The 18,572-nt window shown below is 38.6% G+C and overlaps 1 protein-coding gene across 1 annotated transcript in view; it reads left to right on the forward strand.

Annotated features, from left to right (window-relative positions):
• Positions 1-18,572, forward strand: part of ANKFN1 (ankyrin repeat and fibronectin type III domain containing 1) — a 126,787-nt gene that overhangs the window by 73,165 nt on the left and 35,050 nt on the right. The window contains exons 5-6 of the mRNA XM_054221745.1: positions 3,560-3,754; positions 5,246-5,359. Coding sequence (XP_054077720.1) covers positions 3,560-3,754; positions 5,246-5,359 — 309 coding nt within the window. The remainder of the gene's footprint in view (positions 1-3,559; positions 3,755-5,245; positions 5,360-18,572) is intronic.

The following is an 18,572-nucleotide window of genomic DNA, read 5'->3' on the forward strand; positions in this document are numbered from 1 at the left end:
AATGGCCTAAAATCCCACTTAAAAGAGAATTTCAAAGTTCTACAGAACCGAAGAAAATCTAAGCACAAAACAGACCTTCTCACTTTACTGGAATACTAATATTGCTTATAACTACATATTGTAGTTATAAAACTATTCTTTGTATTCCTTCATGGGCATTTTTATGCACAATTTGTGGGTTAGAGGGTGACTTACCAACCCAATTAATCAACCATATACCGTGACACAAACTCTGACGCCTTACTTGTGTCTAAAAATACACCAATGTATGTGAATTTGTTTTAAACTGTCAATGCCTATATTTAGGACATTCCCAGCAAGGCTATAATGAGACTGTGTTTGAGGGGTCCGGCCACTGCAGACTCTGCCATTAATTTGAAGTTAGTTAAATTAACAACATTTAGTGCTGGCATGTCAATCTCAGTGCTCCAGGAAATTGCACCTTGAGGCTACTAACATTGCCAGTTTTTTCACTGGAGAGTGTGTGTGCATGTGCGTGTGTGTGTTGAGTTTTTTTGCCAGACCCTCAGTGTTGGTACACCTTTATTGCTTTTCTATGTCCACAGCACTTATATTATCATTTATTCTGGCCTCCTTTAACCTTCCCTGGAGATTTTTTCATAGTGTAGCTGCTCAGTGAAAAGAGTTTTTTAGTTTTATATTTATTTGTTTATTTTTCTGTCATGGTTCATGACTGAGGCTTTAAAAAAAAGTGTGACAGCATTTAGAGTACATGATTGACTGCTGAAGCAACATTCATTAACCATGACAAATCTAGAGGAAAACACAGTCTTGAGTGTTCTAAACAGCAGTAAAAAAGACTAAACTAATTTTTCATTGACCTCATCTGTAAATAAATGCAGTCTGATGGCGAGCAGGGGCAATCATAAATTAGTATTCATTTCCTGTAATTAATGCAAACATGCCTATGAACACAGAGAATATGAATATATAACCACCTCATTTCCATTTCAAAATATACCCACCAAATTTCCACTTCACTTATCTTGATTTTTAGTTTTTCGGATTGAAATAATGGATGAAGCATTCTCAATAAAAAGCAAATGATTGTTTGTTTTGGGGTTTTTTACCTTAAGGGTTTACAGTTGCTACTTGAGCGCAAAATGCAAAAAGTTATTTTCAGCACTCAAAACAAAGGTTCACAGCATCTTTGTACGTGGCTTCATTCTTGTGGAACTGATAGCAGTCACTTTCTATTTTCTCTAGTCCTTCTGCTTTGCTTTCTGTACTTGACCAACCCTGTCAGAATGAAATCCATTCTGTTTCTATGATCTCAGGGCTCTGAGAACATGATCCAGAACCCAGCAGGAGCATTTTCATTTCTCTCTGGTGGGCAGTTGAGCAAGACTTCCCCAGGCTGAGTGGGAGGGGAGGGGATTTCAAGGTAAAATTCTGACTCACCCCAATTTTGGGACAGGGCACAAGCATCTCTTAATCTCACTGGAAGTGCATAGGACAGATGCACAGATCTGGAAGATTGCAAGGTAGACGAATTCCCCATTCCAAGTGCACACAGAAAGCTTCCTACAGAGAAAACTCTTGCTCTTCCACTATATTAGCCCTAGTGATCCAGCTGAAATCTCATTATAGTCCCTAACCTGATGCTGTAAAAAAGAGGTTCTGGAGAACAGATAGCTTCCATCTGTATCTCCTGGATTTCTGCCTGGAATAGGGAGAACGGCAGATAAAGCAATAGAAAGTAAAACTATGATCTTCATTTCCACGTGGAGCTCAGACTGTAAAAATCTTAACAGGAACCCAACATCTCTTAAACACAAAGTAAGTAAGATCAGAGAGTACAGCATTTAAAATATTAATTTAAGGCAAAGTCCACTGTGTTGTTTTCTCAGTAACACCTATTCATCACATACTCATGGTTTGGCTTGACTTGTTCATGTGAACTCAAATGAAAATAAGATTAAAATTTCCAGTGGCCGATTCGACACATTTCCAAGACCTGACAACTGCGCATCAAAATCTTGATTAAACAGATAGAGCCAGCTCCTTAGTGAGAACTTGAACTAATGCCAGTTCTCAATCACCTGAAGTTCTGGCACATAAAGTCTCCTTTCTCAGTCCTGTTGTGCTGTCAATCAGATGTGTTGCATGCTTATTGTAGGCATGGATCCAGGAAACTGTATCACCTCTGGCCTCCCAGTAAACAGGCAGTTTGAGGATACCAGCAGATTCCAGTAAGCTTGGCCATATGTCTCTGATGTCCATATGAAGAATGATCAAACTTCAAGAAGGATGGCTTAAAGCCAGCTTCTGAAAGCAAAGTCTTAGAGACAAACATTCTCCAAAAACAACCTTTTGGATGTCAGAAGCGTTGAGTAATTCTTTGCTCTCTTCCTGTGGCTTTAAAGATCCCATGGCACTTTTCACAGTAGTATGTAGGGTTATTCTTAAACTCTGCTAAACTTTGATTGCGATATTGTCATGACAGAGGGCAAAAGTTAAGAGGTTCAGACTGGATAAAACAAACATCTTTTTCACCATAAGGACAGTAAAGCAGTGGAACAGGTTGCACAGAGTGGTTGTAATGCCTCCATCCTGGGAAGTTTTCAAAAGTTATTTTCTATGATTTCAGAATTCCTTCTCTTGTACACTGTTCCCTGCATATTGAATTCTAGATCAGTGGTTGCATTTCTTTTCGGATTAAACACCTTTACAAATTCTATTTTCTAAACTGCAAATAGTTAGAACAATTTCAGGCTAAGAGCAATCCTGAAAATAGGGTTTGATTCACCACATTTCACTGTATAATCAAGGGGCTGATTTAGGGTAGTCTTGTGCTAAAGACTCGGGCTAAAATCAAACCTGTTTTAGTTTGTAAGCTATGGGATCTTCATTTTCACCTTTATGTAGCACACAGAAGTTCATACAGGCAATATGAACTGATAAACGTCAAATTAAAATTATTCTGAGCACTGAAGAAAACCAAAATCTCCATGTGTAAACTGCTCGCTATCTGCCCAGTCTGGCAGAGGACTAATCAGATCTTACATGGGCAAAACTGAGGCACAAAGAAAACCTGGAAAGAGATCCTTTCTATACCAGCCATGGCCCTTAAGCACAAAACTCTCATTCTTCAGTTTGCCAATTCGATCTCTCCCTGCTTGTAGAGATTTATATATTGTATGTATTTATAACCAGTGCAACCTTCTTTTTTTGTATGAAATCTTATGGTATTATGGCAAAGTAGGGGTTGGATAGAAACCATATGCTTTATTATTTTAGTTTGCTTTTAATATTCCACCAACTTAAAACATATAGGCAATTTCAGTCTAATTAAGATACTTTTAAGTATATGAGATACACTGGAAGATAAAATTTACTCAATTTATTAATTCATAAGTGGCCACATCCTTAAGTGGTATAAATTGGCATGCCCTAATCCACTTGATGACAAGGTAACTGCTGGAAGGTGGAGTGTTCAAGGATTTGACTTTACACGTGTTATACCAGAATGAGTAAGGCCAGAATTTTGTCACAGAAGTCCACTAAGCAATTACTTACTTTTCCCTTTTCTTGGTAGTTGTTAACATGGAAAGCAGGTCAGTGCATCTGAGTACATTGGTCCAGGAAGCACAGCAGCGAGTTACTGAATTGTCTGCACAATTGATGAATGATGGCCACGGTACAGACAACACAGAAAAAGAGAAGCAACTAAAAGCATGGGAATGGAGATACAGGCTATACAAGCGCATGAAGGCAGGCTACGAGCATGCCAGTAAGTAGAAGAAAGTAGTTGCAAAATTCAAGACAAGAACTCTTCAACTGAGAACACTCTGCCTTTGTTGAGCAAAGATGCTGTCACTAATTGATCCTCACCGCACTGCTGTGAAGCAGATGAATGTTAGGGTGGGGAAACCGAGGCATACGACTAAATGGCTTTCCCAGGAATAAGAAGGAAATTGATGTTAGAACAGTAGAGGACCAAGTATCTGCGAGCAAGAAGCACACAGCTCCTTTAGGAATGGGCTGCATAAAACTGATGAGACCTCCAAATGCTTGGTTCAGGATCTAATGATTATCCTGCTTATTTCTCTTCACATTTACTCCTGGATATCATTTAATGTGCTCAGAGTTTAAAATAGGATGATTAGAAAAGAATATATGAATAGGGAGGAAAAGGGATGGGGACACCAGCCTTTTTTCAGTTGTAATTTGATTTAAAAAAAAAAAAAAAATCTGTTTTAAAAGACTGGGGTTTTTCTAAGCATTTGATCAAACAATGGAATTTAATTTTACATATAAAAATTCTGAAAACTTAATTTTGGCATCCACATTTAACATTTCATCAGCACAGTCACAGATTGGGTCACTTTAAAAAATTGTACAAGTGAGTCTGTACACAAGTAAACGTGAATTTGGTCCAATGCAAAGGAGTAAACAGCGCTGAATTGTTTTGCATGTAGATCCTTTATCTGCTTCCTACTCAATGAAATACAGTCACTGCCATTAACATTTTTACAACCATATTTATATAAATGTACTTACAAATAATTTTCTCAAATTTATTGTATTCTAAGATTACTTCTTCAAGACAGATGTAGTGCTCCTTGTATTAGATACTAAATACAGGAAACACAGCAGTAGTGTCAGTTAATATAATGATATTTTAAATCAATCCCAGCAGTAAGTCATAACTTTTTGTGTTTGATTTCTGAATTGAGTCTGATTGATATTCTGTGAATTAAACTTTTTTATTTTTATTTAAAAAAAAAGAAGATGTTAGATCTCAACTGACAAGTGTATTTTGGAATTACTACACTAAAACATTTGTGGAATTTGCAATTTCTGAATCACAATAATGTGAAAATGTTTTCTGTTATTGGATAAATTTGAGTTAGTGAAACCATAAAGGTTTAATTAGCTCTTTGTGGGTTTATCCTTTCTCTCTCCTCCTACCCACCCCAAGAGATTTATAGGGGCTTTTCATTGACATAATTAGCATGAATCTGTTTTATTGGGTTACGTATATGCAGGAAGATATTTTTAACCAAAAGGAGCCAAAAACCATGATAGAAACAAATGGTGTCTGCAGGATATTGTTAGCAGGGGCACTAATTAAAATGCTCAAAAGGCAGAGAACACAAACACCTACAACCCAAAGCTCACAATTGCAGGGTGATTTTCAGTGGGTTCTTTGAAGACTCAGAAACATTGTTTGAATAGGATTTGTTGTGCTGAAGAGCTGATGTTTTCTCTTCTCTCCCAGGAGCCCCTGAGGCGCCAACCAATGTCTGTCTCATGGTAACAAGCAGTACATCACTCACTGTCACCTTCCAAGAACCTCTGAGTGTCAACTCAGCTGTGGTGACCAAGTATAAAGGTACTGGATTTAGACATCTTTCATTTACCTTAACAACGTACAGAAATTTGAGGGCTAAGTGACAAAGGTATTTATCTACGAGAGATTATATTACGTTGCTAGTAATGTTTGAATTTAATTATTCCCCAGTTAATAGCTGTAGAAGTGGAATTTTCTTAAAAGATTCCCCAAAGACAAAATTTTTATTAAAAAAAGAAAAATAAATTAACCAAAAGCTTTCTCCCTGAGTGCTTTGAAGAAGTTTGCTTGACTTACTGTGGTTAGGACATCGGCTCAATGACTGGGTTGAGATGAGTTATAAAACACAAGCTAACTTTTGGTGCCTGCGGTCTTCTGAAACCATGTGTATCCTTGTAAATGCCAAACCCACACCACCATTCCTTAAAGGAATGCCTCTGGAAGCTGAAACTTTTGGCAGAGGCTTCATACAGGCCAACTAATTAGCTATTCCAGGGCTGCCACATCATTCTTGGAAGAGCAATACATTTGGGGTGGTACCAGTTAGTTGCAAAGTGGAATGAATAGGAAAACGCTTCCATCTGAATAGCGCTGTTGAATAGAAATGGATTCAAAACAGAATTTCTGTTCCACAGGAAATTCCAACATTTAAAAAAAACCAAACTTTTATTGCAGATTAGAACAAAAATGAGAAATTTTAAAATTTCATATTTAAAGGAACTTCCAGGTTTTCTAAAATGCTTGGAACAGTAAGTTCTTCAGTGTGAAGTGCAGCAATCCACAGCCTCTTTCTTCCAGTGGGAGCCTGAGTCCTTCCACAGGTCAAAGGACTGAAAAGCACTGTTCTGAAGATCTGAGGCCCTCTTTGCCCAAGCCAGGGGAGTCAAGAAGTGGGGAGTCTGAAAGTCTTAAAATCTTTGCCCACTCTGTCTCTCTTAATGTTTCCTGTTGTGTTTGTTTCTTTGTATTAATAATTAAAAACTCATTTGAGAGGTACCTGAGCCCTGGCTTTCCATATACATAGCAAGAACCATGATGGCTGTGTTGTGGGGCAGTCTATTTCATGTTTCATGAGTGGGTGTCACAGGGATTGCTTCAACAGGACAGATTCAGAAAGCCCAAGGCCATCACAGGTGCAATAGCTCATGAAGCTCTTCTGAAGGTGGGACATGCCGGTGCACAGGCTCCACTGGCATCAGGCACAAGCACCCAAAGGACTGCATCAGTTTATTTTGGAAAAGGCAGATTCTCTCTTTCTTTCTTCTCCCTGCTTCTGGTTAGAGATTCCAGTCATCACTGGCTATGCCCAGTACGAATTTTTTTTACAGTGTAAGAAAAAAACCCAACCTCCTAGACATCACAAAGCCATCAAAGTGATTCCATTCCTGATAGCCTCAGTAGAAGGGTAAATTACTGTATTACACCTAGTCAGCTGTACAGTGCTGCAGGAAGCGTGATTTTCAAAAACATCAAAGACCTTTAGAAGCCTAAATCTAATTTTCAGCAATGGGTTGGGTTGCCAGGAAACTAAATTTCATTTAAGGGCTTCCTACTGCCTGATGTACTTGTGAAAACAATACTGGGCCTCCTAAAACACTTAAGTTCACCTGAAAATTTCAGCCTGCTCTCTGTAATACACATATTTTAAACAACCCTGAAATATTGTCCACACTCTAATTATAACGATTGTTGATATTTTCACACTAAAGAGAATTCCAAATAGAATTGAGTTTTAAAAACAATGTTCTAAAGGTTGTCGTATTTTTGTCTTGTGCGTTCATTTGGGATGAGTCTGTTTAGCACCATGTCAATTCTGTCCTCTTTTTGGGAAGCACAACGTTCAGAGAAATTTAATCCAACCTGACCTAACGTTCTAATCAGCCTAGGTAGCATTGCCGTCGTATTTTGAATTACCCTCACTGGTGATCATTTTATGCTTTATCAAGTTGACAGTTAGTTTTGCCCGAATGTTCTTTTTAAATCCTTTATCCCAGGAGACTTGCATATTTATGGTTAGATAAAAAGAAAGATCATTAATAGCTCCTTTTGGTGACTTTCGGGAATTAATTAAGCACTGGTTGTAGAATTGTTTATTACATTATGGAGTGAGATTCTTTGTGCCGGTTTGAGGGGTCATAAAATGAACCTTTCAAATGATCACTTGCAAGAATGATTAGAACCAGCTAGCAATTACTAGCCCTGAAAGAGAGCTTGATAACATTGTCTGAGGATCTTTTTAGTCAGACATAAAAACCTCCTATCCAGAAAAACATCTAAGCATTTTGCTAATTCAGGGACAAAAATAAGCTGTTAGGTTGGGCTTTTTTCCCCTCAGTACTTTACCATTTCTTTTTCTAAGCAAATTAAAATTCGGGAGCATTTGCAGCAGTGTTTAGGGAATACCTGCTCATTAACAGAAGCTAATAATGTTCTTTTCTCTGGACCTGAATTATAGGGGATAAAAACTGACATCACTTCTGTTCAGTTTAGTTTAGTTCCCTAAAAACATTGAGAAACTGCCAAATTTTTTTTCTGTCTCATCTTTTTTTTTTTTTTTTTTTTTTAATACATATTTTTCCAAGGCTTTATTTGCCCAAATGTCATTTAGAAACAGGGCTTGGAACATTATCTAACTGTCTGCTATTTTCCTGTGTGTGATCTTTTCCCTTGTTAGCTGTATAACTTACAAATAATAATACAGGAGAATAATACTTTGCACTCGCTCTCTAACCACTAAAGCCATCTCACTTCATTAGGAGATTTAATTTTAACCACACACGGTGAATGGGTATTGACGTTGGTGTCCCAGCTGGATGGCAGTTCAGTGACTGCATTCTGTTGAGCCATTGCTTTAAGGAGCCAGAGTATTCTTTACTTCCTCTCCTGGATTGTTGTTTAATGTTGCAGGCACCATCCTAATGGCTCCCTTCAGCTTCCCTCCAGAGAAGGCTACAGCGCGGTGGTGGCTGACGTGAAACGATTCCTATGTATAGTGTAACCTAGTAAAGTGTTTTGAGGCTGGAAGCAGACAGGCATGACATAAATCAATAATAACAGTAATAATCTGCTCCATGTTAGAGAAAGATTCAAAGCCAGAGACACCTCACCCCAGCCAGTTTCAGGAAGGATGTGAAGCATCACTGTAATATTGAGAAGAAAAACCCCTGCCCTTGGCTAATTGTGCCCTAAAGCTAAACTTCACATCCCATCCTGGATGTACTTAAGACCTGCTTTAGTTTTACATCTTTGAAGACACAATCAAAACGTTCCACACGAATATACAAAATAACTTGCCACAGTTTGAAGCTAAGGTGGACCTTCTCCTTACACTGTCATATTGTTGGTGCATGATGTATTTTTATCCTAGAGCTACACTACTGTGACTATCTTGATGCAAAAAACCCCAGCAGCAACGGAATCCAGACAGGCAGCACTTGGCTCCTAGGAACAGTCCCAATAGAGACAAGTATTAAGTGCTTGTAGGGCTTTTAAGAACTGTTGCCTTTCACTAATTAGCCTTTCCAGGATTCACGTGTTCCACACAACACATACAAAAAGCAAGTTTTTTTAAAGAACAAAATTATAAGTAATGGGAAGTAATTTTCTTGCACTTATTTTCTGTGCATTTTAAACCTGATTATTATTTTGCTTTTACGGTGAATAAGTACCGGGAAACCTCCTCTTATTGCATTTTTTTTTCCCCATCCATTTCCCATGAGAAGTAGTCATCATAATGCTGTGATCCCCAAGTATAGGATAAGGAAGGGAAACGGACACAGTGCTGATCATTACCTACTAGAAAGGATCACTGTGCAATGGAAAATCTCCATTTATATTTTATTTACAATTTTTAAACAAACATCTATATCCTCTTTTGGAGAAAAAATGAAAAAGCTCGTATAACCGAAGTTGAGCTAATTTATTTAAGAGCCTGGAACTATTTATGTCTGAAGAGAGAGGAAGAAAGAAAAAATTCTGGGCCATGTAGCAAACAGAGCTGGTCTTCTCTCTGTTCGGATATAGCTGTGAACTTGGATGCCAAGTTTTTTTCCAGATAGTGATGCTAAGTTGTCTAGGCCACTTTAGCCTCGTTACCTTTTTGTTTAGTTTCTTATTTTAGCAGAATATTTCATGTTTGTCAGGACTGCCCGGCTGGATTTCTGTTGGGTGGAGAGAACATTTCTTATTTCCGATGTCAGTGTAGGTCTTTAAAAAAACCAACACATCATCTTAGATTAAGAAAGAAGGAGTTACGTCTTGCTTGAATTTTGACAAAAAGTCACTCCCTGCTTCCCTTCTTTCAAGGCAATTTGTGGTTCATTTCAGCATTTTTTGCATGAGAATAATTTAAATTGTCTTTAAATTGCTGGTTCAGTCCTAGCTAGATATGCAGTAGCCAGAGCATGTTGCTATCACACGGATGCACGAAATGGGTTGGTTATAGACAAGTACCTTTGTCCAGGAGAGGCTGGTGCAATTGGGTGTTAACACTGGAAGTCCCAACTAAAGGATGAACGGAGCCGCCTTTTTGTTAGGGGTCAGGACCTGAGATCGTGGGATGAGGAAGCCGCCAGGTTGGGCCTGTATGATATATGTTCTGTAGCTCGAAAAATATCTGTATTTGAGATTCTCAGTTGGCATCTCACTGTGTCAATGGAAATTTTTCATTGAAAATTTCAATGTGAAAAAAGATTTTACAAAAACTATCTACAAATTTTGTGTGATTCTGCATGTTTTATTCTCAGGGATAATCCTTTCCCAACCAAATAATCTTATCATTTTGCATCGGCTTCTGCTTGTTCCTATGAGCACGTACAAACAGCATATACCATATGTTTTGTAGTATGTGTTTGATTTGTCTATCAGTAGTTGACTTGCCATGTTTGATCAAGTTTGGATTTGTTCCGTAGCAGGTTTCCTGCAGTGATCCTTGTAGTACGTATGGTGGGTTTGACTCCAGACAAATTTGGCTAGTCTAATACGCAGAGCTTACACAAAGACCTAAATACATACATATATATGACATCTCCAGCTTTTTTCTCCACTTTAGTGGCAACTAACTGTTCACATAGCAGTGGCAGGGGAGAAAACAGCAAGCCTGTGCTTTCTTTGATTTCTAGAAGAACCCTGGTTATAGAAATGAATACTTGTAGAAGTGAATATTAGGTATGAAAATACAGTGCTTTAATATTAATACCTGTGCATCTTCTAAAGTAGATGCTGTGTCACTGCTTGATCCTGTTCCAGTCTATATTGGAATTAAATTGCATTCTGCATTCAACTTGATCTTCAAACCGTTTTCACTTATTATCCGAAGTTTCTTTGTATATTTTGAAACTCATTCTTTCTTTCCTCAAAACAGTTCTTACTCCATAAAAAGGAAAGAGAATACATTTCTTTGTAAGACATTTGAATTCATCCTGCTGAATAGGTGTGGTCTGATATTTTTTACAGTAGTTCATTTATGGCATTTTATTAGGTCTCCTGGGCACTTTATTTGCACATTACATTTTGGTAGCTAACGGGACTGTGCAATTTGACTTCTATTTTTATGCCTAGCAAGTACAGAAATGTATAAATGTTAAAACAAACCTTTCTATTTCTAGCTCCTCTCAATGTCTGTAGTATGTGTCAGACAACATAAAATTTAAGAACTTCTATTTTTTAGGTTTGCTGTGTATTTAAAAACACCTTTGAACATGGATCACATATTAAATGATGGTGTAATTAACTAATGTAGTTGATCAGACACCGGTTACTCAATTCAATCATTCTTTCCTCCTGCTTTGTGTTTTATACGGATTTTGAACAGCAGCTCAGGATGAATGGCTCTGAGAAAGCCCAGACATATAGGCTCTGGTTTTGTCTGCTTTTGCTGTCTAAGAAAAAAGGTTCCTATCATGATGTTGCTGAATTTTAGACATTGCTTTACCTTTTTCATTTGCTTTGACTTACCAAAATTAATAAGTACTTTTAAAAACCATTTGTATGTGGCTAAGTGTTAATGCTTCCAGTTCATAGGTATGACATAGAAGACGTGAATTTTTTTATAGTCAATGGCAGGACTGGAACTGACTTCAGTTCCTTCAGCTTCTGCCTCGAAGGAGGTTCCTGATTTAGCAGATCTTTGATTCCTGGGTTTAGGAATGCTTCCTCTCCAGAGATTTAAACAAAACCAGAATGTCTTCAGAGGGATTGTGGCAAAGTTTTCCTGCTCAGTGCTTTGTCTGAAGTCTTCTCTGGTCCATCATGGACTTTTCTGGACCATTTACAAGCATAAAGAGTCTAAAACATAGTTAGTTTTCCTCTCCAACCAGAACATGATACTGTTCTAGTAATTAGATATGACCCACAGAACTGATAAATTAATGTAAATTTGGAATCCGGCCTTTGGATCTGCTTCAAGCTCTTACATCACATATCGAGCATAAATTGCAGGGTTTGCTGTTTTCATGCATGAGTGCCCCATTAGTTCACGCATGAACACCCGATCTATTTATGCATGAGCACCCAATCAGTTCATGCATGAGCACCCATTTAATTTACTAATGAACACCCAGCTGGTTCACACGAGTGCCCTATTAACTCATGTCTGAGCACCCAATGACTTCACGCGTGAGCCCCCTCTTAGCTCCCACCTCAGTACTGTGTTGGGCACATGTGTCAGGTTTCAGTAGCCAGGGGCCACAGATGTGGGGGGAGGTCAGGAGATGCCAGGTGCTGGCCACAACTGGCCTGGCTAGCCCTAAATGCGATGGAAAACCCCATCACTGAGTGGAACCCCATGGTGGAGACAAGGGAAGTTGGGAGGAAGAAAGGGGGAGGATAGGTGTTTGACTTAAGTTGAGTGGAAAGGTGTTCACTTAAATGTTTGTTTAATTGCTTATGCTTTCTTTTTCTCACTCTGAATGAGTGATTAGAAGTTTGTATTAATTGACAATAAATTAAATTAAGTAAAAACTCCCCAAGTCAAGAATCTTTTGCCTGCAACACCTGGCTGCAATGCTAAGGAGAGATGAAAGCTCTTCAAGTTACTGGAGGGATTAGTTTATAAAGAAATAAAAGCTTTAAATATAACTAATTAACATCTATGCGGCTAAATCCCTCTTTAAAAACATATTACAGGAGAACGAGAGGAAAAGCAGTGGAATCCTATGAAACAGATTACTTGAATTAGGGTTTGTGTATTTACTCTCTTTGTCAACAGTGCTAAGCAGTGCTCTGGTTTGTCTCATACGTTGTGATAGATTACTTTTTCATTTCCATTTTCCCAACTGCTCCTTATTAATTAGATTGTAATGTATTATGTTTTGGGAAAAAGCTGTGCCTAACCCATGCATGCTTCACACAGATGCGTAGTCCTTACACTCATAAGGTTCCCCACCGGCTTTGGTTACACAGATTACATGAGTAAAACAGACCCACTGGGAGTGGAAATTCGCAGATCGGAGCCAAGCCCGTTATACCTTGCTAGGATGTGAAGCCTTTGCATAAGAACCCCATTTATTCTCCAATCCCTTTTCATGGTTCTAACATGTATTTTCTCTGACTTCTTTCCACAGCCAGAGTGGGATATGTTTGTCATTGCAGGGCTGAGACACAAACCTTGGCTGTTATTATAATCCGCTGTGGCTTTTTAACCACTGGCCCATGTTGGAAGGCACTGTGCACCCACATGGCACATTTTCTTCGTTATTATAAAATAATTTTCTTAGTTATTTATAAAATGTTAGTAAGAAATGACATTTTCACTCACAGAAAGCAAAAAAGTTCCTTCGTGTACTGGAATACTAACCTTATTACAAATGGATAAAGAATTGTTAGTACTTAGGAAACACTAATTAAATACTTGAAAGAAAGCAGTCAATATTTTTTTTTTATTTTATCTTCGTGAGAATTTTATTGCAATGCAATAAAAATAATATCTTATAAATCATTTATATAACGTAGATTGGCTATAAGATGAACTAGTGAAACCATGATCAAACAAAGATGTGTCTCTGGCACCCAGCCTGCTGTCATAATGCTTCCCACAAACATCAGGACATAAAATAGAGTATTCTGCCCTGGGTCAGAGGAACATACAGAAACAGGGCCACAAGAAAGCTTATTTAACATCATCAGTTATTATTAGCAGGCGCAAAAGGTAAAGGAGCCCACAGCTGTTTGGGAGGAAGCTTTACTGCAAATAAAGTATTTGATTATTAAAAAAATTCTCTGAAACAAGTATCATGAAGCTTTACAGCCATGGGAGCTTCAAATGAAGACGTGCTCTCCAGGAATAGTCTAGGAATGCTCTTCTTGGTACTGTTCTGGCTGTTGCTCTGATGAGAGGCCCTTAAACCTGCCCATAGCTCTTTCGCACCAAAACACAGCGGTGCTTTATTTACTTCAGGTGGACACGGTGCTGTGTGGTTTTGCATCTTTTTCATTCCTCTTCAGCCTTACTGATATTTCTACTGACCCAGTACAAAGAGCCTTGAATAAGTTTACTGAAATAACTGGAATAATAGGTAAAATCCAAAATAATGAACGCTGGTATTTGGAGCAATTAGGAGGTCAGGTTTTAATTTCAGTGGTAGCTAGAAATCCTAGTGCCGGGCCACGACTACACTGTTTTAACTTCTGTGTTTGCACAGCAGTATGCCTAAGTCACTTAGGCAGTGTAGTAAATCCCAATTTGCCCCTAAGTAAATAAAAAAATTAAAAGTTCACTTGTTCCTTTTGTAAACGCTGTGGCTTGTATCATATTGTCCTTGTCTACGCTCTTATTGAGCAGAATGCAACCAACTCCAGACATTCTAAGATAGTGTGCATTTATGGATGAATAAATGCATGCAAAAAAGCAAATCCACGGGAACAAATACAGATTCCTCGGTGCCAAACATTCGATTTTCCTAATGGAAGCACTATGCTGGGATCTCCGTCAGTTCTCCCTACAGCTGGTATGACTTGTCTTTCTCCTATCGTTCTGTGGAGAATTTCCAAACATGAGAGAGGCACAAATAAAGCCTGAATCCAAATCCGCAAAAACTGGGTTCCTTTCTTAATTCAGGCTGGAAAGAACAGTCTAAGGCAGGGGGTGGAGCTGACCAAATACTGCCGTGTTCTCCGTCGGAGCTGGTGATACTGTCTGCACCAACAAACTGATTCCTGCTTGTCACTAGTGTTCTACTCTCTTCATTTGTGTTATACTTCTAAATATTTGTTTAGGTACTTTCACCCTGATTTCACTCGCATGAATGGCAGCGTTCAATATCCTTAAATCAAGCTGCTAAGACATTGTAAGTGTAAATTATTAAAATTATTTCGTAAAGATCAGCAGGCAGAAAAAGATGGTGTGTGGTGGTTTCTGGTGCTAGTGCTCTCTTTTAGTTTTACATTTCAAGGGAAGCTTGCAATTACTTGTTTGGAGGCCCCTGGAAACAGAAGCTAAGATCACAGCGTCCTTCAGCCTAGGCCCTGGACCTGGGGAGGAAGGGAAGGAGAGAGAATCCTTGCTGCTTAAGTGTGGGTTAAAAGCCATAGTGGCACAATGCTTTGCCCAAGGTCACGCAGCAAGTCAGTAGCGAATGCAAGAATAAAACTCAGAATCCCAGCTCAGTACAGTACTCTGTAGACTCCATCAAGTTAGCAACAGAACTCATGTCCCTCAGTCTAATTAATCTACTCAGCAATTCAGTGAGTAACTTAAGTGCAAGCAAAAACAAATGCCAAGAGAAGTGACAAATTCTACTGTGGCTCAGGCTATTTACTTGACTCGGGAGAAGGTGCTTTCCTGAATGAATCTACAATAGGGTCAGGAGGTGTTTTGTGCCTTCACTTTGTTTCCTGTCTGTTTGTCAGTCTCTCTGATAAGCTGTTTAAGGCTTGCTCCATATAACAGAAAGATGGTGAGTGGAAAAGAAACAGGTGAAAATAAACCTCTCCCTTTATTTTAAGGTGCATGAATTGAGTATTAAAAAAAAAAAACAACTTGGCCACAAGTCGGTTACATAACTTAAGCCAGTCTAAAATTATGTGCCAGCAATTTACATGAGTTTTATGTAACTGTTTATACTGCTGTTTATTTAAAAATTACTACTTATCTTGGCGACCGCAGCAACACATCGTGCATTTGCTAGCTCTGGAATACAGGGCACCTTCATTAAAACACATAGTGACCAATATATTAAACACACAAAAAAACCCCTGCTCTGACATAACGTGAAGTGTCAGATGGAAAGCCGCAACAGCGAAGACATTCAGCGTTCACCACAAAGCAGGCCTTTGGGGTGTTCAGAACAGGACTGGAACATGCTCCATCCTTAATTCACCCAACAGCTTTCAGGTCCTTTACAGCACAGTTGGTACAGTCTACAGTCTACAAGACCAGCTCTTGTTCCTGGGCTCTTATAAAGGACCCTCTTCATCTTCAGGTTTTTATACTTGAGCATTTTTATATTCAATTTTTAAAGTCCTGAGGTTAGCTAGCCTTTTGTCCTTTCTTAAAGTCCCAAGTACTTCAGAGTTACCCAAATGGTTGATATTCTTTGTTTACTACCAGAGCAGTCTCTCCCAGCGCGCGCTCTCAGAAAGTAGGCAAAGATTTAGCAAAATCTTCATGATGAGTTGCTCATGCAAAAAGAAGTTAAGCAATTTTATATCCAGGTTAATCACACGGGTGAGACTGTGGATGTGTACCTTTGTACTGGTACCAGAAAGAGCTACATATATCCCACAGAGCCAGAAGGTGTGAGCAACACTGTCCTCATACATGTAATATAGGGCATAGGAGTTTGTCCCTTGTTGTTTTGGGGCCTGCTGAGAGAACAAGATGCTCTGCCTCTTTCTCCTTGCATTCATCTTCCCACCTGTAAAATAGGGACACCGGTATTCACATCCTCCTAACAGGTTTAAAACCTAATGAATGAGTACAGTAGAGTATTATGTATTAATTTTAGACAACCATTTAGACAACGGTTTTAGACAACCATTACAGTAGATAGTTGAAATCAGGTAATGTATAACAGGAGATAGAAACTTAAGTGATAATTTACTTAAGTTGATTTGCATTTGTTTAAAAATGTATCATGGCATGCTATTCTCACTTGAATCAGTAAAATCATGGGGAAAAAATTTTGTTGAAATCAAAAGTAAGCAAAAAATTCCAAAATTTGTTATGGGTTTCTGTATGACAGATATAATGAGTCAGAGAATGACATTCTGTCAAAAATAGCAATGCTTCAGTGCATCCTGTTGATATATTTTCAGTAGTATTTTGAAACAAGGGGAAAAAGAAGGCACTATTCCAATGCAGCTGCTCAAAAAATATTTATTTTTCAGTTATGGAATTTTTTATTGAAACTGAGGGGCAGGGTTTTTTCCAAATGTGAGGTTTTTAAATATATATATTTGAAAATTGAATTTTGAGTAACTTTGTATACACCATCTTTTTAGGTAAATATCCTTTAAAAGAGGGGTTCTCAATCATAATGATAACCATAACCTGATGCACAAGCTAATCTCAAATTCCTGTGTTCTAAATGTCATGGGGCTCAGCCACCGCAGGGTAAGCTAAAAAAATAAATGCAAAATGCTGGCATTGCTTGGCTGTATAATGAGAAGCACAGCTGAGCCTCAGCCCAGCAGGCAGTGAAGACCCCCGAAGACAGGGGGGTACACAGCTCTCCTCAGGACCTCGTGAAGGGTGTAGCAGACTCGGTTGCCCTTCCTTGCGAGTAGTCGTCCTTCAAGGGACTGGGAGATCACGGCATCACCCAGTAAGAGGATGAAGGTGTTTGCCCTGAACATGGGGTTTCACTAACACCATGAGTTGGGGCAACAGTTTGCCCTAGAACATCACAGCCAAGTTGTGATGTATTATTTCATATAAATCAGTTGTGATTTATTACTTCAAAATCCAATTCCTCACCTGCTCCTGAGATGGCTTTATAGGCAACGTCAGCCTTTCCTCCCCTTGGTAACTCAGCTTCTTTCTCTGAACTCGGTGGTCCTCAATTATTCCGGATAACAAACTGCCATGCTGTTGCTAGTCATACTACTATTATCGTGGTGTTTCTGCTGTACACACGCTTGCAAAGGTTTAGGATTACAATCCTGTCTAGATTAAGGCAGTTAATTCTTCTACGGGCAGTGATAAGGAGCACTCTTCTAAATGCCAGAATACAAGTGGAAGGGTTGAGGAGGGGACCCACATCAAGAATAGGGCTGCAATGTTAATTTCTGTAAGCTACCCAAATTTAAATACACCGCTTGAACGACCAGTTTATGTTTGGGCACTCTCCAGACCACAGAACAGCTAAAAACTTGGGAAGCTCAAAAGCAGTTTAAAGCTGCTTATTTCACCCCTGGCTTTTGTTTAGTGCTGCCTCAAGCTCAACTTTAGCACTGCCCCTCGTGCTGAGAAGCACAGTCAGTCGTGCCTGGGAATTTCAATGAAGACAGGATTTGTTGGCAGAATCTGTCTTGAGTGACAGTATCTTGCTTTACATGAAACTTTGAAAAGAAAAATGGTATCTGAAGTGGCTGCAAGACCGTTGATAACATGTTCAGCAGTTTGAACAGGATTTCTCCAATTTATCCTTCTGGAAAACAGACAACATGTCTAAGTGTGCAGCATGTATACAGTGTCCTCAATGATTTAATACAGTGGAGTTATAAACTCTGAAAATCAGGGTTTACAATGGAAACTCTGACAGGCCATCAAGTTCAATGGTACATATAAGCATTCCCATAATTAAATTGTCAACAACAACCTACAACACGGTACCTTAGCAGTCTCTACATTTTCATATTAATGTACAGAGATTGCTTCCACTACAGGTAGCAGTAATCTGGTATTTAAAACCTCATGGAAAACTACAAAAAAATACACTGAAAAAGTTCAAAGACAATAGACAAAACCAATACCCTTTTCACTGCGGCAAATACAAAAATGTTGCAGAGCATGCTGTGCATTCACAAACTGCAATCACAGAAAAAGAGCAATTAGGAGAGAAAGGAAAAATGAGTTGTGCTATTGATACTTGGCTATTTTAGAAAATGTGTTGGCAGTTAAGTGTTGTATATGCTGAGTGAAAAATTCTGAGAAGCTTTTTTCTTTTAACATGAAAATGCCAGTGTGACACAGCCAGAAGATCAAAATTCCAAATTTCCAAATTTCCAAAGAATTCCAAAATTCCATGCTGAAATTAAAATACCTATACCCTCTGATCTATTCCAAGTTATTGACTCAACAATAATAAATATGCAA

The sequence above is a fragment of the Rissa tridactyla genome, chromosome 15 (assembly GCF_028500815.1).
Source record: "Rissa tridactyla isolate bRisTri1 chromosome 15, bRisTri1.patW.cur.20221130, whole genome shotgun sequence".
Taxonomy (NCBI): domain Eukaryota; kingdom Metazoa; phylum Chordata; class Aves; order Charadriiformes; family Laridae; genus Rissa; species Rissa tridactyla.